This window comes from Pezoporus wallicus, unplaced genomic scaffold, assembly GCF_028554395.1.
Source record: "Pezoporus wallicus isolate ANWC-B61680 ecotype Strahan unplaced genomic scaffold, APGP_CSIRO_Pwel_v1 contig_749, whole genome shotgun sequence".
NCBI classification, from domain to species: Eukaryota; Metazoa; Chordata; class Aves; order Psittaciformes; family Psittacidae; genus Pezoporus; species Pezoporus wallicus.
The window spans coordinates 3,408,444-3,427,843 of NW_026641327.1; the positions used below are offsets into that span (position 1 = coordinate 3,408,444).

A 19,400-nucleotide genomic window follows, 5' to 3' on the forward strand; every position below is an offset into this window, starting at 1 on the left:
AGTTCTATCTATAAAATTTTCAATTGTAAATTCTACTATTGAACAAATTTACCTTGGCACATGCACTTCCATGGGAACAACAAAAATGCAGAAAGGAAAAGTGACATTCAAAACAGAAAAGGTTTTTATCATTAACCTGTTTCTCAGTGAGTTTCATGTGGATTTTTTAACGCATCCGAGGCAAGACAAGAATATACTCACACGGCTCAGAGAAAGAAAGAAACAGAATGAAGAGGGAATTGGGACTGGGCTCCTGAACTGCAGCTTTAATGACTGTATTTTTATAAATTCATAAAGGTCCCCCCTGCCTGTCTCTTTTGGTAATTCAGAAGTGCCTTCACAAAGCTGCTCTGAGTGATTTTGAGTTCTCTAAACTGTAGGTGAGCAATGCTGGGGATTGTTTAGTTAGCAAGCCACAGTGCTTTGTAATTCCAGGGGAAAAAAGGTTAGAGAGCCTTACAAATTTATCGGTTATTGCAGAAACACAGGTTAAGCTAGGTTTCTTGAAAGTAAATACATCGCATTAAGTAGGAGTAGAAAAAAAGCCTTTGATTTTGTTTCTTCTCTCACACAAAGGTCAACCATTACAGTCACATGACTGAAAATTTTCCAAAAATGCTACTTAGGGTCACATATCTCAAGGGCTGGCATCACATGGACCAGAGGAACAAGCTGCCCTCCCAGTCTTCCTGTGACCCTCTCTGCCTTCAGAAGTGACTGCGGAACCCCCACCTGCCTTTTACCAGTGGCGTATTTCACATAAAGTATTTCAAATAGGATAAATACAGATTCATAAGTCTTACTTACACTTACGGAGTCTTCTACATCTATCTACAGCTTTTTCTTTTCAGACCATCTCAGGTTTTACTCCACCATGCTTTCTGTTTCAAATCTTTACATTTAATGAAAGAGTAGTCAGCTGGGATCACTGCTTCCAGCAAGACCGCCTCCCAAATGCTCAGAGAGACTAGAAAGCACTGTCTGAGGGCCAGGAGCTGACAGAATTAGGAGATTTTTCTTTACACATTAGTGTAAAGCTGCAAACTGCCTTTCAGTATGAAAACCTGACGCAAAAATGCAAGCCAACAACAGTCCCAAAGGAAACCACAAAACAAATGTGGCAGTTCAATGTTTTAGTTATTGGTTAAAGCTAGAAGTGACAGTGGACAGAAAGAAAGGGTCCAGCTGAGTTCCTGCTATCACATTTGGGCACGTCATGAGGTTGCCTGCATTTTGGTAATGCTGGAAAGGAGCAGATTTTCTCATGCTTGTCCCACTCAGACTTCTTCATTTGGCTGACCACAGGCAGACGGCAGTTCACATGAACACCTGGCAAAACTTGCAATAGGCATCCTTTTGCAGCTTAAGTGAGAGCTGGAGTATCTGAACATTGCTGCAGTGCCACAGGCTGTCATTGACCTTCAGCTCCATCACGTCACCTCAGATGAAATCTCCTCTAGGTTATGCATGGTCAGCCCCAGTAACCAGCTTCCCCAATGTCACCACTGGCTCTGCTGCATCCCAAACCACTCTGGGTTTAAGCATGGTACTGGCATTTTCTTGTTTCCTGGATAAGTAGATCATCCTGCTCTGCTCCTCTTCCACCTGAAAAATAGGCTGGCATGGGAATAGAGCACGTCTGGGAGCTTCATGTGGGGCTTGAAATGTCAAACAGGACACACTCTGTGGATACATGTGACTGCAGGTGTCTGCTCTTCACCTCTTAACCTCCCATGGTTGTCTCTGGATATGGGCAAAGACAAGAAACGGAGTCATCTTCCCAAAGAATGATCTTCCTTCAACATTAATAAGAATTTTGCAGAAATCCTTCAGCTCCCAATGTCTGTGTCCTTAGGACTGATAGCTCTACCTGCTATGAAATCAGCTGCTTGCAAGAGCAGGAGGAGGAGTGTTAACTGGAAAATACAGTGCAGATGAAACAGCACCTTATGACAAATGTGACTACATTTCATATCTTGACTGCGCTGACTTCTTGCAAACCTAAAAATTGGACGTATGACGCTTTTTCCCTTTGTTACTCATATTTACCCTTGCCTGACAAGTGTGTTCAATTAAATGATTCCACTTTCCAGACAAGTTACCCCAGGTTTCCCCAGCTTTAATCTAAAGCCAATATTCTGACTTGTTTTTTACTTTAGCTTTTCTATATTACGGCAGTTCAACCATTTCACCACAGGTTTAAAAAAAAGTAAGAGTTCAAGTATTTATTGATTTTCAAAACAGGAGGGAGAAGGGGGGGAATGTAGGAATGTCTTACGGTTTCTTGGAATTTATGGAGATATTATATACTCATAAATCCATGTGTTCCTCTGTTAGACAAACAGCCCTTTTGAGATAAACAACCTAACTGTTCTGGAAAAGGATCTTCTGACTGCAAAGTCTTCAGAAAATAAAAGCTTTCAAATGCTTCTGAACAGTGAGTTGGAGTAATTGGTAGAACAAACATTTAATACAAAGTTCAGGCAATTTTAGTGTAGAATTGATTTGAACTGGGCTGCAGGTCACAGTTCTGATTTGGTAGAGATCAGTCTGTTGCGCATCTTGTGGTTATTTGCCCATCAAAATAAATGTATCAAACTGTCTTCAACAGTCTGCAGTCCCTGATTAAAAGACTGTCATGGCCAGACAATTACCCTTATTAAAGAGAGTTCTTTGATGAAACCTGAGTCTTACTGGTGGTTTTAGTCTTCTATTATATTTATTATATGCAATTTTAAAATTACTATTACATGTATTGTCAGCAACCGTATTTTTGCAACTGCAGCCTGCTGTGGATGATTCCTTTGCTCAGTGACCCTCCCACCTACCTCGCACCTGAGGGGTGCAGCATTGCTGTGTGGAGCTAGATAAAATCCTTATATTTTCATGACATAACATCAGTATTAAATGCCCAAAGATTCCTACAACGTTTATGATTTTGAATGACCAAGGAAAAGAAACAGAAGGGATGGATAAAGATGCATTTACCTCTGCAGCATTGTTGTCTTTTTCTTTACTGTCTCAGTTTAACACATTTTAAACACAGAAAATGTTAATGCGCTACAAAGAAAATTATCAGTGAGTATTGAAAATAGGTACCCACTTGAAAATATTCTAATGAGCTTTAAGTAGAGTATTTTCAGTCTTCTCTTGCAATATAACCCCTTCATACAGACGCTTCTCTGCATCCTTTCCCTCTGCATGTGTATGTGCATGTGAGCACGCAGGTGCACAGACATGGATATGCATGAATGTACATGTGTGCATAATTCTCGTTCCACTGTTTCTAAAATTTCTGCACTAAGGAATAATATACATACAGTTTAATTATTTCTCATTGGTGAATATTTATGATAAGCAGCCATTTTGGAAATGTTAGAAGTTAACTCTTATCTCCATGGTATGATGACTGTGGGTCTCCAATCTGCTTTTGTAGCCTGGGTATGGGTACAGTCAGGAGCCTGGATATACATTGAGATTACAGAGGGGAAGGAAGAGTTGCTTAGAATAGAAAACCTCTGCTAAAAGGAAAAACAACTGGAAATGACAATTCAGTTTCTGCATATTTCTTAACGTTTTCCTGCGGTTGAGTCATTCTGCATTATAAAATCACCTTGCAAACCAGAATATTGTAATGGCTTAAACACTTTTATTTTAAAACAACCTCACGTTGTTACGTTGCTCATAAACTATAGGCCAAACGTCAAGGTATTTATTCATAGAGTCATGTCCTACTGGGCACTAGCTGTCATACTACCTTGGACTACTAGCTGCAAAAGCTGAAGGCATGCTGTGGCTGTTTGAGGTGTTCAGTACCTTGCAAAACCAATGTGGGTGTTCAAATCCTCATGGTTAGTCCAAAGAGAGAAAAAAGGAAAAAAAATGAGGGTGGATTTAGCCCATAATCAGATGGCTGGTCAGGAATACAGCTGTACACAATACAGATTGCAGGGTGATGTTCTGGTTCTATTGAATTCAAGAGAAAAATGTTTACTGGCTTTAACAAGGACAGATTTAATCCCAGGACCTGAATTATCTCCACAATCCAGTTAAATTTCAGTATAAAAATGTCTAAATGTATGTTTTATCAGGCCACTTTTATGTTTTGCTGGCCCCTTCATCTTGTGTCAACCAAAAATTCATAATACCAATTTTACTGAAGGCTGGCTTTAATTACAATTTCTTTTACAGGTCTCAACTGCTTTTTGTATCCTGAGAAATGAGAGCAATTTTTTCTATCATATTCAGAAAGAAAATGAAAAGGTTGGTAAATGTATAAGTAATTTTAACTGATTCATTGATCTGAATACTTTTAAAGTAATACAGTAAGTATTTCTGTCACACTTTGAAGTTAAGCTTGGAGCTCAGTTACATCCCTTAGGGTTATTTTATAGCCATTAAGAATGTGTACCTTTTATCTGGTGCCTTCAATTAATTGAATTTCAAAAATATTCTCAAATGTTTTTAGAAAATCATTTAGTTCCTGGAGGACATTCCTGTGTGATTTATTGTTACAGTAATTAAAAGCAGTGAGTATTACACTGGTCACTGTTGGAACTCCTGTCTGCCTTTGGCTATATTTTGGTTTAAGTTAAAACATATAGTGCACTTGAGAGACTTGTGAAGGGAGGCAAGAAAAGAATTAATTCTTTTCAGATTGCTTCAGAATTTTGGCACACTTAGGAATAACCTCTTAAAGTGATCACAGTGATATTTACATGATAATTGTATGCAAGCACAATTAAACTTCTCTATTAAACAATTAAATAATGCCTTTCCTGCTATGGTGAATTATTCCTGACTACCCATATTAGTATTCTGTAGTTCTAATCAGTGCCATAAATAATTTTCAGCTTTACACATTCTGCTCTGAAGCAATTATTAAGAGCTCTCATGAAGAGTTAAAACAGCTAATGAAAATAATTAGCAGGGAAAAAAAATGATAGTTCACCCTGCATTGAAAGATAACCCTAACTGAAAACTACAAATGCTGCTTTAATTGCGCCTTTGTTTTTCTGAGGCACATGCCATTCACTTCTATAATCCCTTTTATGCAAGAAGTGGTGGAGTAGCATTTGACGGAACCATTCACTCACAGCGGATTGGTGGGGTCAAACCCACAGTCCACTTCTCTTTAGTCATATAATATGGAGGAAGGAGCATGTTCCTGCCTTGCTTCCTTGGACCAAGAAGCTCTACCTCAGCAGCTTTGCTTACTGGGCAAGGTCTGCAGGCTCAGGCTGCCCTCCCCATCCAGGCATAGCTGTGCTGCCAGAAGGAGAACCTGGTGCTACCGACTCTCTCGGTGTCTTCTGCTTTTTCAGGGTCTTCAAGGCAGGTTGAAATGGCTAAGCTTTTAAGCATTTTAAATGATCCCCTTTTCCTACTAAAAAACAATTCTCTCCACCTGTCCGCATATTGAGTACGTTAAGACCGCCCTAACTATTTCTCTAACCACATCAACTTTTTTTCTCTACCACAAAATAAGTATCTTCTCCAAATCATTAGCTCACAAATGGAATTATGGTAACACTTCTTAGAAAATTAATGAAAACATAATTATGAGCCTGTATCTTTGTGAACTACAAGAGTCACAGACGGCCACAAGAGAATCTGCAAATAAATGCGTTTTACTAGGTTAAGCGTGCATCTATGGAAAAAAGTACAGTTGTACAGATTCTGATTGGTGCAGGTCAGTACCAGATAAACATTTCACATTTAAATGTGCACACCGAAGTCATTGTTCAAAGTAATAACCCATCCTTTTAATAAACCATTCCTTTTACGCTGAAATGCCTAAAGGTTTTCTAATGTGTATCAGTCTTTTGAACATCACATAATGAATTGAGAAAAGGAAAGGAAATGCACCTGTAAGGATCCCTTCACATTAAGACAAACCTCGCTGCTCCAAGGCTAGCATAAAACTTGGCACCCAAACAGGTAAGGACAAAAATAGTTTCGGTGAAAATCTGGTTCCTATTCATGTATTTACTACGTTCTGAATTATGTCGGCTTTCCCGTGAAATTATTCTAATTATGTAAATCATCTCAGAGATTTCATGATTAAGCTAATGTTCTTCTATGACCTCCATAGTATGCATGAGTTAAGAGACAAACATTAGTATATTATTACTTGACTAGGTGTGGTTTAGTAACCTCTACAGGAAAATCAAGGCAAAAAAGTAAGCTAGCATTTTCTCCTACCTGATCTCTTAGACTGTAGGTCTTCAAAGAAGAGCCACAATGCTGCAGTAATTGACACTAGAAATTAAATGCTATTCCCTTTCTGAATGGAAATATGTGGTGCTATCACCAGTGCTGTTTGTCTAATGACATGGAAAATTAAGGGGTTTAACCACTTGATGTCTTTTAATAATGGCCTTTTCACAGCAGAGATGGCATTGATCTAGCTACAGAAATGGGAAGAATGCCAAAGAATGCCAGGACAGACAGGACCAATCCCATTTCTACAGTGAAAAGAGCAACTTGTAATAGTTTAAATATTAAAAATGGTTGAAATCTTAACATTAATGGTCGTTTTCAGAAAGAGAGGGAAAAACAAAATCTTTAACGTCACAAACATCAAACTCTACAAATGCTCTTCCAGCCATAGCCCGTAAAACTTCGGGAGTATTCCCCAAAACTTCTCTGGTTCCAAGCACTTTCCCAGATGTATTAGTGACCAGTGTTCCCTCTGTGCTTGTGCCCATCATGCCACTATGCTTGACCTGCCTGCATGTCTCCTGGGATTCCCACTCCACTCAGTTTGGTCACCCTCCTGACTGGCTAGGCCAGTCTTTGTTGGAAAGCCATTTTGTTTTCTGGTGTACGCAGATCAAAGTGGTGCCGGGCAGCAACTTCTGAGGTGTGCTGGTGGGCGCCACGAGCAAATGGGAAGAGGCAGCCTCAAGGTTCTGCTCTTCTCCTTTCACCATCGCTGAAGTAATAAAACATGTTGATCTCATGGAACTGAGGTTTCACAGTTTCACAGTATGCTAGAGATTGGAAGGGACCTCAAAAGATCATCTAGTCCAATCCGCCTGCCGGAGCAGGAACACCTAGATAATGGCTATAGGTTGCTATATTTCAAAAGGTACACATTCTTTTTTGATAGTAGTGGTAGCCATTAATATAAAAAATTATTTTCGAAAGATGCCTGCTGCCCCTGAACATAGTAGCACATTTCAAGGGGGGGCAGCTGCATTCAGCGGGGGTCCCGGACCCCCGAAGTTCATTTGGGCCAGAGGAGAGGTGTCACCTCCGAGGGGAGGATGGTGTCACCCCATGCTCTAAAACAGGAGTTCGGTCAGTGGGACGGTGTCCTGGGCTGAGGCGGAGAGTTCCCCCTTTAGGCCAGGCGCTGCCCCTGGGACTGGTCCGCAGCCCCGCAGCGGGCCGGGCTGGGAGGCCGCCAGGGCCGGAGCACGGGACAGCGCCAACGGGGCTGGCCTCTAGGCGGAAGGAAGGGCAAGCCCAGATCCGAGGGGCAGGGCCGCAGGCAGCGTTCCCGGGTGGGAGCTCCTCGGGACATCAGGGAGCTGAGCGGTGCCCGCGTCCCCGGCCGTGGGTCCCCCCTGCCAGGCCAGGATCGGCGGACTCCACGTCGCGGCGGGGTTGTCATTCGGCTTTAAAGTGCAAAGGCTCGCTGCATGATTGGCTTTCTGTTTACAAGTGCAGATCGGGAGAAGGCTCACGTTTTCTCTCTCCGTGCCGTCTCCCCGCCTTGGAAGCTGCAAGGGCAACCCGAGAAGGAAGAAAGGGGAAAGAGGATTTCCCAGTTTCAGGGTTCATCCTGCAATTACCCTGTCGTTGCAGTACAAGGCGCGGCGTGTATCGAACATTACGAGCACGGGTCCATGCAAATGACACGGCCATGAAAGAGCCCTGGCAAGAATAAATCTGTCGATGTACAGATGTTCCCCATTAACATTACTGTTCAGCCTTGGTGGTTACGGTGGGAAGACACCGGATTAAAAATTCCCGTTGCCACCCCACCTCTCTTGAACCTCTCTCCCAACACCTCTTTGTCTTCGCTTAACTCGGTAGGATATAATATTCCCTTTTCCTCTCCTCTGCCTTATTGAGATGTCTGTCGAGGCTTACGCTTTCAAATAGGAATGATATTGATCCCTCCTCCCCCTTCTGTCAATCCCGATTTGTCCACTTTTCCTGCTGAACAATTAAGAAAAGTACGGGCTGCGCAGTAAAACTTCGCACACACCCGGCCCCCGCGGGTGCCTGAAGTGGGTCCTGGCCTAGGGGGTAAGAAGACAGAGCGGGCAGGGAAGGGGCAAAAGCGGACAGAGCGGGGCTGCACACCGGGAAAGGCGTTCGGGACAGGGAGCTCGCTACCAGCGAGCCCAGCCTCAGGCTCCAATAGCTTCCCCACAGAGAGCGACGGCAGCCTGCGACTGACACCGGACGGGACGGGCGGGCGAGCGGGAGGCGCAGGAGGACGGAGAGGGTAACCGGTAGCAAGCGCTCCTGCACTGACCTGCCCGCTTGGAGGAAGCCCCGGTGTTGGACAGCCCAGGGCGAGCTGTGGACCGGGCCCCGGGGCGTTACAGGGAGCGGGTCCCTGGTGCCGGGTGCTGCCGCACAGCCTTCCCCTGACCCCCCCGGGGGGGGGGGGGGGGGGGGGGGCTGGCCCACGCAGCCCCCGGGGCATCCCCGGAGCTGCCGGCTCTGCCGCGCTGCCTCGGGGCCCCGAGTACAGCTGCACCCGGTGGGTGGCCAGGTGAGGTGCCCATCTCCTGCGCGCAGGGCTGGCGCTGGCGTCCCAGCCCGCCTCCTCACCCGGGAGGGAAACAAAGGCGGCAGGAGCGGCGGGGAGAGTTGCTGCAAGTTTAGCTCCTCTCGGTCGTGACTCGCAGAGATAAATGGCAGTTCAGAGGTGCGCGCGGTTAATCAACGCTACGGCTGCCTTACAGAGTGTGCAACCCGCAGATCATTAGGTTAAATGGAGGACATTCGTGTCCTTCCAGAATCAATGCAATTATTGTTGGCAACAAGGACAACTATCGGCGTGGCAGCACTAATTTTACTAACCTGTTATTAATTACGGTGTCCCCCACGCCCCAGACGCCGTTTATAACCCGCGGAAGCAAGCGAGTGCTGGCTGCTTCTGGTTTAAAACGGGAAAAGTTGGAAGCGGAGTGCCTGGCCGCCTTGGAAAGTGTTAACCGGTGGGGCAGCGTGCGGCCGGCGGAGCTGCTCGCACGCACGTCACTCTGGTGCAGCGCGGGGGTAGCGAGGCGGCGGTGCCGAGGGACCGGCTGCTCCGCGCCGCTCCGCACCGGTGCCGCGCACCCGGACATGCCCACCGCGGCCCCCCGGATTCCCCGCCACGGCAGCCGGCGCGGGCGGGAGGAGAGGAGCTCTGCCATGGCACCGCCAGCGCGACGAGGCTTTAGCTGGAGCCTGGCGTGATCGCAGGTAAACATTTTATTTTTGTTTTGGTGGTGCTGCTCGTGTGTGTGTCTCTATGGAAGCGGGGGGTGGGTGGGAGCGGTGGGGTTTATGCCCCCCCCCCTCCCTTCTTCAGAGCCTGCTTTAGCAGCTGAAAACGAACTGCTGGAGGGAAGAGAAACTACCTGTGATGAATCACTTGGCTTTGTGCAATCTTTACCTAGGACAGAGGGCAATGTATTTTACCATATGTGTGTTATATCTTGGGAAAGGGGTGTGGATATGATGTTCAGCGAGAGCTAAGGTAAGGCATCGAGTCAAACTTTCTGGATTTTAAGGCAAACTTTCAAAGGCACAGAATGTGACCTTGCGAGTAAGAAAGTTTGATCTCCGCAGGGCAGCGTGTTCCAGCTGTCCGCTGCCAGAGTGCCCAAAGGCTTGAAGTGCCCGCGGCTCCGCGGCGCTGGGGTACCGCAGCTGGGACGGGAAGCCCTGGACGGGCTTTGCTTGGCTAGTGAGAGCGCTGTCGCTGCAACGAGCAGGTAAAGGCGTTTGTAGGGTCCTCCGATCCGTGCGGCAGCTGCCTGGGGCGCGGCGATTGCTTCCATTGGGGAAAAGTTTTGTGTGTGTGAGCATGTGTGTGAGAGAGGGAGAGCATGTGTTGGCTCTAGTTCTTAAGTGCGAAAGTTAATAAATACAAAGAACAGAATGAGTATGTGAGGCCTTTCTGCCTTAATCTAGATTGTTTGCCAAGGGGACTGGAGAATTGCAAAATGAGAGCATTTAAAAGGGGTAGCTTTGAACTACTGTTTTTATGAGTGGCTGTAATCGAGGCTAATTAATTAGCGGCGCCTCCTTATGCAACTGTCCGGTTTGTCACCACAGCTCCGTCGGCCACAGCGGGGCTCCGCGGGTCGGCAGCAGGAGTTCGCTGTCCCTCCACTCGGAGTGCGGGAAATGTGATTGCACCTCAGATGGGCTCAGGAAAAGAAAAAAACCCACAGTCGTATTTACTGTCGATAGCGACTTTGCGGGAGCTAATCTACTTGAAAATGTTGCAGGCTGCCTTCGGTTCCATGTCACATCCCAAATGGGCAACATGTAGAGCTTCACAGCGTTTGTCAGGCGGTGTCAAGGTTGCTTTAAATCTGGAAGGTGAAAACAAAGCCAAGCAGACTGCATGAGCTCGCTAAAGTCTGTATAGCCCATAAGCAAATTCCGTCGCTGAAATGTTTCCAGGAGTGGCAATAACTCCTCCAAAAGAGAAGGCGATGAAAACGCAGATAGTAAAAGTGTAGCTGCATAAACTTCCTCCAGATCAGGTCCCTGAAGACGTCCATCAAAGCCTTAGTCCCGAAGAGGCTCTCGGGTTTACCTGCTGTGGCCTGCTCCAGCACCGCAGCGTTTTCTCCTCGTTCTATGCTTTTGTGATAGAACTTGTATGAACGTTGGCTTCATGTTCTGGGAGAAGAGAAACCTAACACGCTGCGATAGGTTTGGTTGGGCTTTAGCTGTAAAATACCTGCTTGCCAGGGTGTGCAGGCTGGCCCTCGCAGGATGGGAACTCTCCCTATTGATCGCGGTGGGTTTCCTCTCTAAAACTTTGGAGAAAGCAAATTGGTACAGGAGAGGGGCTTTGGCAAGGATCAATTTTTATTGCATAGCAAAGACTTGCATTTTCCAAATGCTAAAGGATATAGCCCACAGCATTAAGCGTCTTTGCGTGGATTTGAACAGTGGTACGTTGTTTATGTGTGGGAACCACAAGGGTTGTTTTGAGTCATTGTGGGGCTTACTGTTTGTACTGGCACTAAAAATTCAATATGAAATACAGTTGTGTGGAATTTCTTATCAACAAGGGGCCATTATTTGTAGATTGTAAGTGAAACAGGACTTAAATGCAGGAGGAAGATGTAATGTCAGCTTTTAGCGTTTAAAGTTATGAAGTGTTTAAGGTTATTAAGCTTTCCTCTTGTTGTTTTGTTTTGATGGGCTTTTTTTAATGACTGCTTTCTAGGGAATACAGATTGGAACTGACACAGAGCTGACCGGGGGTAAAGTAATAGAGCAGGCAGTCTGCAAAGAAAAATGACAAATAATTATCATGATTAATACAGGAAAGTTCAGTGCAAAAATGGGCACCGGAGTATTTGCATGGCACAGTGAAAGACAACTGGGATATAAAAATAGACAAGGACTATAAATATTGAATTTCACCTTGTATTTTAAAGTTTAATAGACTCATCTAAATATCAAAACCTGGAGTGTTCTGTGGGCCACTGCGGAGTTGACATCTGCGGTATTATCAAAAGAGGGAAGGAAAAGAAGGGGGGGGTGGGAAACAAACCACACCACCGGGACATCTTCCAAACTGTAGCCTGGAAAACTGGGAGGACTTCTCCAGGCACTGCTCTAGCACTCCCAGCTAATTATAGTGCTTTACACCGAGCTACTCTTGAGATAAGAGCAACTGTTCTCTCTCCTAACACCGGTGAGTTATACTCTAGGGCTTAAATATCCCCCCCACTGCCTCTTACTTCCCCCCCGCCCCGTCAGCGCACTCCGTGGGGGAGGCAGAGGAAGCGGCACCAGAGGCTTCGTGCAGACCTTTGTGCAAACACTGGGTGCCTTTTCTTCCCAAACAATACCACAGCCCCTCAGCACCTCGCAGAGGAGGAAGCCTGTCGTAGAGAGTAACTAAAAGTATCGTTGTATCCTGGCAGCATCGGGGAAGCACGAGGAATAAAAGAGCGTTTCTGTCAAAGAAACCCAGTGGCTAAGTTAGTAATATTCCCTGAAAAAAAAAAAAAATACTAGCATTTCAGGTGAGGAAAGAAAAAGCACTTTCTTCCCCTGCAAAAAAAAATCAATGGAGAATTCCAAACCGATTATTTATGTCACTTGATTCCCTTTTTCTATACGTTTCTCCCGGCTACAGATAGTGAGCTGTCAGGATAATTTGCATGTAGTGTATCTGATATCTTTTATTTGCAAACACTCCAAAGCGCCATAAAACGCTGCTCGTTGTAGTCTAACTCAATCCGAGAACTAGTATTTTCATCTGTAAATTAAAGCAATTACGCAGCAGATATTATATTATGTGTACTGTGGTCTCCAGATAGTCATCAATCACCCTCAATCGAGCTGTCAGTGTGGGCAGATTCGTTTCTGGGAGGCAGTCTTCCAGCTGGGGAGAAGAAGAGAACATCATCATTAATTAGAGTGTGACCCTGGGGCTATTCACATGTCTGAACCCAGGAATCTCTCTGAGCAAGTCTGCACACCACGGAGCAGCATTCAACTGCACCAGCAGCCCGGCTTCAGCCTCGGAGCTGACTCCGGAGCTTCCTCCACCCGCCCGACTGCTGACTACTCGCCCTGGCCCGGAGGTAGCTGGCCGTTGGGGGGAGATTCTGGGGCCGCCGGACGGCGGAGGTGGCCGAAGGGCCCCAGCGTCTTCCTCCGACGGCCGCTACACGGAGCCTGCCCCGCTCCTGGTGGGATACTGTCTGCCTGGGGCAGGGGCTTCCTCAACACCCAAAATATAGGAAGGCTGCTGGCAGCGGCGGTGTGTGTTGGGAAGGAGAAGGGGGTGATGGAGGTGAGACCCTTTTTCAGCCCTTCTTTCTCTCAGGGAATCCCGGGGAAGTACCGAACCACCAAGGAAGAGGTGGATGCTCTTGGGTGAGAGACAACAGTTGACACCTTTGAGGTGTACTCCCTTCTCCCTCCACTCTCCCTCTCCTCAGTCCAGCTGTGTGCACCTCTGAGGCTAGGCAGGCTGGCTAGGGCCCTCGCCCAGCCAAAGGTTGGCTTTTCCAGCAGGGCTTTGCGATGGGATCAAAGCAGTTCTAACGTGAAAAGTCACGTCCTTTCAATCATTCCCCGGAATACGCTTGTAGGGTTTCCTACCTGTAATCACACGTCGGGAATAAAAGCCTAAAAGCAAAGCAAGGATTGCCATGTCATGTGCTTTATTGTCAGCGGTAGCGCTAATTTTAACTGTTGATTAAATCTTAAATGAAGACTCAGTCGTGTGTCCCTTCATATGTCTTGTTTATAATTGAGACTAATTATTACTGTGGGGTGGGAAGAAGCAGCTGCTCATTAATTAATTTCTAATTAAAAGTGCTTACCAGCCCTTCAGTGACTAAGGAGGGTGGGGGAAATCTTAGCTAATACAACATTGATCCTTCAGATTAAACCCAGTCCTTCCCTTCCCCGCAGAAATCCATGGAGATGCTGAAGGCAGCCTGTGACAGAGAGCTTTCCAAACTTTCGCTCCTGTTAGGAAAGGTTTCTCTCCTGTTAAGAGGGATGCCGAGACTCTTTTCTAAGCCAGGGGAAAGGGTCCCGAAAATGAATGTTAAACTTCCAGGCAGGTTAATCTGAATAGGTTTTGCGTGACGTCAGAGGCTCGGCTCTTTTAAAACAACGTGCTTCTGAACTGATGTATTTTCATCGCTTTTGTCTCCCCCCCCCCCCTTTTATTTTTCCGTGAGTGCAAACTAAGTATTTCTGCCGTCATGTTTGACGGAGCCCACGAGTAACAACAATTTTTGTTTCGTAGGTGTAGAGGGAAAGGTACTAAAATCACTGTGCATCTTTTTTATTGTTAGTTTTCCCCCTTCTGTTAAAAAAAAAAAAGGAAAGGGAAAGAAATTTTAACATTTCATGTAAATAAATTAAATGTGGTTTTCTGCTTCGTCCTATAAGCATCTAGGGACCTGTGGTTACCAATCAATTGGTACAACAGAGCAGAGCCAGGCTGCAATAGCGTGCAGATCAGACGTCTCGCCTTGTTTCTAGATAACCGGGAGCCTCTGTACCATGTCATATCCTCAGTTTGGCTATCCTTACTCCTCTGCACCCCAGGTAAGAATGTTTTGTCTGACAGCGGGAACTGATTAAATCTCAGCCCTTGCTGATGACTTCCGCCGGGGCTTAGGGCGCAGCGGTCCTCCCCAGGGTTGCGGGAGCGGTACCCTCGCCGGGAAGGAACACGCGTGATTTCGGGTTTTAAGGGGTGATAATGAAAAGGGGGAAAGGTTATAAAGGTGCGAATAGTGAGCAGAGAAGCTACAGATATCCCCCTCCCCCTGGACCCCAGCGCTGTTTTTCTCTTTCCCGATTAAATACACAGTTTACCAATTAAACACTGAAGTGCTGAGGTCCGGACCGTGGGAGCATAATGGAATATTCTAAACCAGCAGGTTAATAACAGATGCGTGCGTGGCTGCTACAAACTCGCAGTCAAAATAAATATGCATGAGTTATTTGGGGGGTGGGGAAAGGTTAAAAAACGCAGATGGGAAGCGTGCTGCAAGGGGAAAAAAAAATGGTGTAAACCCAGCCTTGCGAGAGCGCACCAAAAAAGTTAGGTGTTTTTTCAATGCAAAGGGCTGGAGCGACGTGGTACAGAGGATTAAACGCCCAGAGCCATGGGGAGGGTGGTGGTGGTTGTTGTTGGGGTAGACTGGTAAAATACTTGCATCTCTGCAACCTCCAGTTTATGCTGATGGAAGTAAAACGCGGAAGGGGGGGGGGGGAGGCAGGGGGGGTGACACCCCAAAGGTGAGACCTGATAAGAAATAACAAATATAAACCCGAACTCGGTTATTTTGGGCAGTCGTCCCCTGTCGTCGTCCCCTTCCCCAACTCCCCGCCCGCGCCCAGCGCCGCTCTCTTTCCCTCCAGTTCCTGATGAGCACCAACTCCTTGACGACGTGCTGCGAGTCCAGCGGCCGGACGCTGGCCGAAAGCGGGGCGGCGGCGCCCGCCCAGGCGCCGGTGTACTGTCCGGTTTACGAGAGCCGCCTGCTCGCCACCGCCCGGCACGAACTCAGCTCCGCCGCCGCCTTGGGGGTCTACGGCGGCCCCTACGCCGGGCCCCAGGGATATGGAAACTACGTGACCTACGGCACCGAGGCTCCCGCCTTCTACTCCTTGGTAAGTCGCCCCTGCGGCACCGCCGACAGACAGTCCTCATCGCGCATCCCCGCTTCCCCGGGAGCGGTGGCCGCTACCCTTCCGTGGTGGGGGCAGCCCCAGGCGCTTCTTCTCCTCCTCCTCTTCCTCCCCCTTCCCCGCAACATCCCGCTCCCGCCGACCGGCGCTGCCAACCCCGCGGTCATTAATTATTCAAGCCCTGCGCGGATCTCACGATATCGCAATTAAAAGTCGTGCCTGACCCTGGCGGTGGCGGCCGAGTGCGGAGGGACGGCCCGGGAGGGTAGTTTGGGGGGTGGGGGTGGTCTCAGACCCCGGATAGTCAAAAAATGATGCACTCATCCCGGCCAGCCTTAGGGGGTTTCCCCCCTTTTCTTTTCCTAGCACCTTAGCAGCGCGAGTTAATCTATTGATCTCGCTGCTCGCCGCGGCCAGAGGGCCTTCGGAAAGATCATTCCCCCACTCCCCCCTTTTCCCTATATCCTCCCAGTGACTCCGGGCGGGGGGGCCGGTCGGTCACCGCGGCGGGGGCTGAGGGCGGCGGCGCGGTGTCTCTTACAGAACAGTTTGGAGACGAAGGACGGGAGCGGGTCTGCGCATGCGGGCATCACCCCGGCGGCTGCCTACTACCCCTACGATCACACCCTCAGCCAGTACCAGTACGACAGGTAAGCAGCCCATCCTCCTGCCCACTCCCCGTCCCCGCCCGCCCCGCCGCGGACCTCCCTTCCCGCAGCCCGGCATCCCCCCCCCGCCCCTGCGTGCCGCCTCCGAAGAGCCCCTTTCCCGCAGGGACGCAGGCGCGGGATCACCGGTCCCTCTCCACGGCAGTGGACTTGGTAATTATCTTTTCCCTGCGCGGAGGCAGGCTTAGGCGCCTGGGCATCCCCGGTGCGTGTGTTAGTTTTGAACCAGCACAAACCCACGTACACACCGTTCGAGGCTCGGAGGCCCATTGGGTGCCGATGACCTTTCCTGGAGGATGTGCATTAAATATTCAGTCACAGCCCAGTGTCATCTGCGCTAGGTTCCTACAATTTCAGGAACAAAAGGGTAGGAGAGATTACCAATAAAAGGAGTAGGGGGAAATATATTTCTATTAACAGTTACACCCTGGGGTCACCCAGATATATTCCGCTTGGGAAGGAGTGATCAAACCGCAGGAAAGCGGGATTTCTGTGTGTTTGTAAGCTGCTAAGATTTCCCTGCTGCCTCAAACGTTGTCATTGACTTCACCACCAATAAAGGCAAGGTGCTTTACCACCTCCTGCCACCACCACCACCGCCATGGCACAGTGGGGATTTGCATGGCCCTGTGCTGCTGTTAGCTGAGCCCTTCCTCGGCCTGAGTTCTCGAGGCAAGTTGCCCTCTTAAAGCTGAGCTGCTCTCGCCAATTTCCCCCCTTTCTGGTCCATCCACCTCAGGGAATTCCCTAGGCAAGCAGACAGTGCCGGGGCCCTGGGACCCTGCATCAGACATGGCCAGAGGGAAAGTGGGGGGTGAGGGCTTCGTGTCATGCTGCGGGTTTGCCCCTTGTGTCTGCAGGTACGGCACGATGGACGGCGGGACGCGGCGGAAGAACGCCACCCGGGAGACAACCAGCACGCTGAAGGCCTGGCTGCAGGAGCACCGCAAGAACCCCTACCCCACCAAGGGGGAGAAGATCATGCTGGCCATCATCACGAAGATGACCCTCACCCAGGTCTCCACCTGGTTCGCCAATGCCCGCCGGCGGCTCAAGAAAGAGAACAAGATGACTTGGCCCCCGCGGAACAAGTGTTCCGACGAGAAGCGGCCCTACGAGGAAGAGGAGGAGGAGGAGGAAGAGGGCTCTCAGGAAGAGGCGATGAAGAGCGGGAAAGCCGAGGGTATCCTGCCCAAACCAGGCACTTAAGGCCTCGGCCGCCCGCTCGCCCCCGGGGCGGGCCTGGCCCCGCTGCTGGGGGCGGCCGCGGGCAGCGCGGCGCCGGCAGTGACCGTGTGTCTTGTTTTTGCTGTCCCTTCCCCTGCCCCCACCCCGCAGAGCCCACGGGCAAGGAGGAGAAGGAGCTGGAGCTCAGCGACCTGGAGGACCTGGACGCCGCCGAGTCGGAGAGCTCTGAGTGCGAGCTGAGGCGGCCCTTTCCGCTCCCGCACCCGCTCCCTGGCGGCAGCCACCCGCCGCGGGCCGCGGAGCCCCCAGCCAAGATGCCGCAGCCGCCGGCCGCCGCCGGGGAGGAAGAGGAGGAAGAAGAGGCGGCAGCGGGGCGGGCGCGGAGCTGCCTGAAGCCGGCGGCGGAAGAGTGCGGCCCCGACCCACTCGGAGCTAGGCAGCGCGGCTGCGAGTCCAAAATGTGCTTCCAGCAGGGGCAGCAGCTGCTGGAGGCGAAGCCCAGGATTTGGTCCCTGGCGCACACCGCCACCTCCCTCAACCAGGCCGAGTACCCCTCCTGCATGCTGAAGCGGCCCGGGGGCTCGGGCACCGCCGCCGCCGTCTCCGCCCCGGTCAGTGTCATCGACAGGCACCAGGATTCGCCGGTCACCAACCTCAGGAACTGGGTGGACGGGGTGTTTCACGACCCTCTGTTCAGGCACAGTACTTTGAACCAAGCCCTGAGCAGCACGACAGTATCCTGGGCCACCACCAAAGGAGCCATCCTGGAAACAGGCGCCTTGGGACGCGCGGTGGGGAACGGCGCCAATGTGCTCAAGGGACAGCTCTCAAACCTGGCCCACCATGACTCAAACAAAGAGTTTCTGGCCTTTCCCAAATCAGGAAGCAAAATGTTTTGTTCCTAACAAGCCCGCCGAGGGCTGGAGGACTTTGGAGCGCTTGAAGAGTCAGCTACACTGAAATGAGACTTGCAAGAGTTTAAATTTAAATATAAAACTTGTTTTCTTCTTTATTTTTTTTTTTTAACCGAGGATTTAAAGTTCAGTTTGCTCAGTTCAACGGACAGACTTTGGTCATTGCTGTTCTGAAGAATTTCTCCTGGCTGCGACTTTAAGGGATCAATGTCGTGAAAGTAATTTAATTCCATGTCCAAAAAGCACGTGCTATAGCGTAGACCTACTTTTAAAAGTTTACATCCGAAAGTTTACAAACGGGAAATTTTAATTCAGATTTAATTTAAGGCATGCCAACATTAGTTATAAAGACTTTCTGAGAGTTTTTCCTCCTGATTTCCTTGTTAGCATATAATTCACAAACAGCACTTCTACTAAGTTTACACCTGCTGCACAAATTTATCTTGAGAAAAGAAAAAAAATATGTTAAAAGGTATGTTCACTCCAATAAATTGTCTGTTTCAGAGGTAACACAAGTGGTGGCGTTTTGCATTGGGCAACAAAACATCTTTTAGGGATCAAAATTCCACTTCGGAGCCGGGCCCGGTAATTCCAAGGACTGTCAACAGGCTGCAGGGAGAGTGCTACAGCGTTGCACTGTCGTTGTAGCAAGGATCCGCGGGAGGCATGCTTGGATTCTCCGCGCTTTACCGCGGAGTGCTGAGCCCCGGCAGCCACCCGGGCCGGTGGGGTGAGAGGGAAAGGCGGGGGGAGCAATTGCTTCACATGGAAAATTTGCTCTTTTAAAGAACCGTTTTAGCTTCCCGGCTCCTCCGCCCGTATGGGGAGTCGCTGATCCGCCATGAATATTTCAGCACTTCAGGACAGATGCTTTACCGTTTTGACATTAAATAGAGTGCAGCCAACAACGAGGGGGGCGGGGGATAGCGCTCTCGACGTGTGATTCAGGAGCATTCGCAGCCCATCCACCACACAGATACCGGGCGTATAAATTACATCCCTTCTTTCCCCAGAAACAGGAACAAACTTTGCTAATCCTTGGATCGGGAAAGGGGGAGAACTGCTGGAAAACAAACTGCGAGGCACTAGCAGACCCCGCCTTAACTAGGCCGCTCTAACCCCCACAGAGCTGCTGCGCCCGGCGCCACGGGGGATAACAGAAAGAGCCCCAGTGACCGAGCTGACACTGGGCAAGCAGAAGAGACTTTCTTAACCCCAAGCCTCCTCGCCAAACCCGCTCCTGTGGCTCCCGTCC

General features: G+C 49.0%; 1 protein-coding gene across 3 annotated transcripts; it reads left to right on the plus strand.

The window, feature by feature from the left end:
• Nucleotides 1-9,290: 9,290 nt before the first annotated feature.
• IRX4 (iroquois homeobox 4) lies at nt 9,291-18,656 on the plus strand. Of its 3 annotated transcripts, none has more exons than XM_057423099.1 (6): nt 9,291-9,435; nt 14,125-14,283; nt 15,106-15,357; nt 15,919-16,025; nt 16,904-17,226; nt 17,382-18,656. In XM_057423099.1, the coding sequence occupies exons 2-6, from the start codon at nt 14,239-14,241 to the stop codon at nt 18,134-18,136; spliced, it is 1,482 nt and encodes a 493-aa protein (XP_057279082.1). In that variant the 5' UTR covers nt 9,291-9,435; nt 14,125-14,238; the 3' UTR covers nt 18,137-18,656. The 3 variants fall into 3 exon arrangements, with proteins under 3 accessions (XP_057279082.1, XP_057279085.1, XP_057279083.1); XM_057423102.1 differs by having other exon boundaries at nt 14,218-14,283; XM_057423100.1 differs by lacking the exon at nt 9,291-9,435 and adding an exon at nt 9,543-9,712.
• The last annotated feature ends 744 nt before the right edge of the window (nt 18,657-19,400 follow it).

Excerpts from the sequence above, each read along its gene's own strand:
- IRX4 (XM_057423099.1), top strand. The coding sequence starts at position 14,239 with ATGTCATATCCTCAGTTTGGCTATCCTTACTCCTCTGCACCCCAG. Across the intron at positions 16,026-16,903 it reads AGCCAGTACCAGTACGACAG|GTACGGCACGATGGACGGCG; the intron begins GTAAGCAGCCCA and ends TTGTGTCTGCAG. Across the intron at positions 17,227-17,381 it reads GAAGAGCGGGAAAGCCGAGG|AGCCCACGGGCAAGGAGGAG; the intron begins GTATCCTGCCCA and ends CCCACCCCGCAG.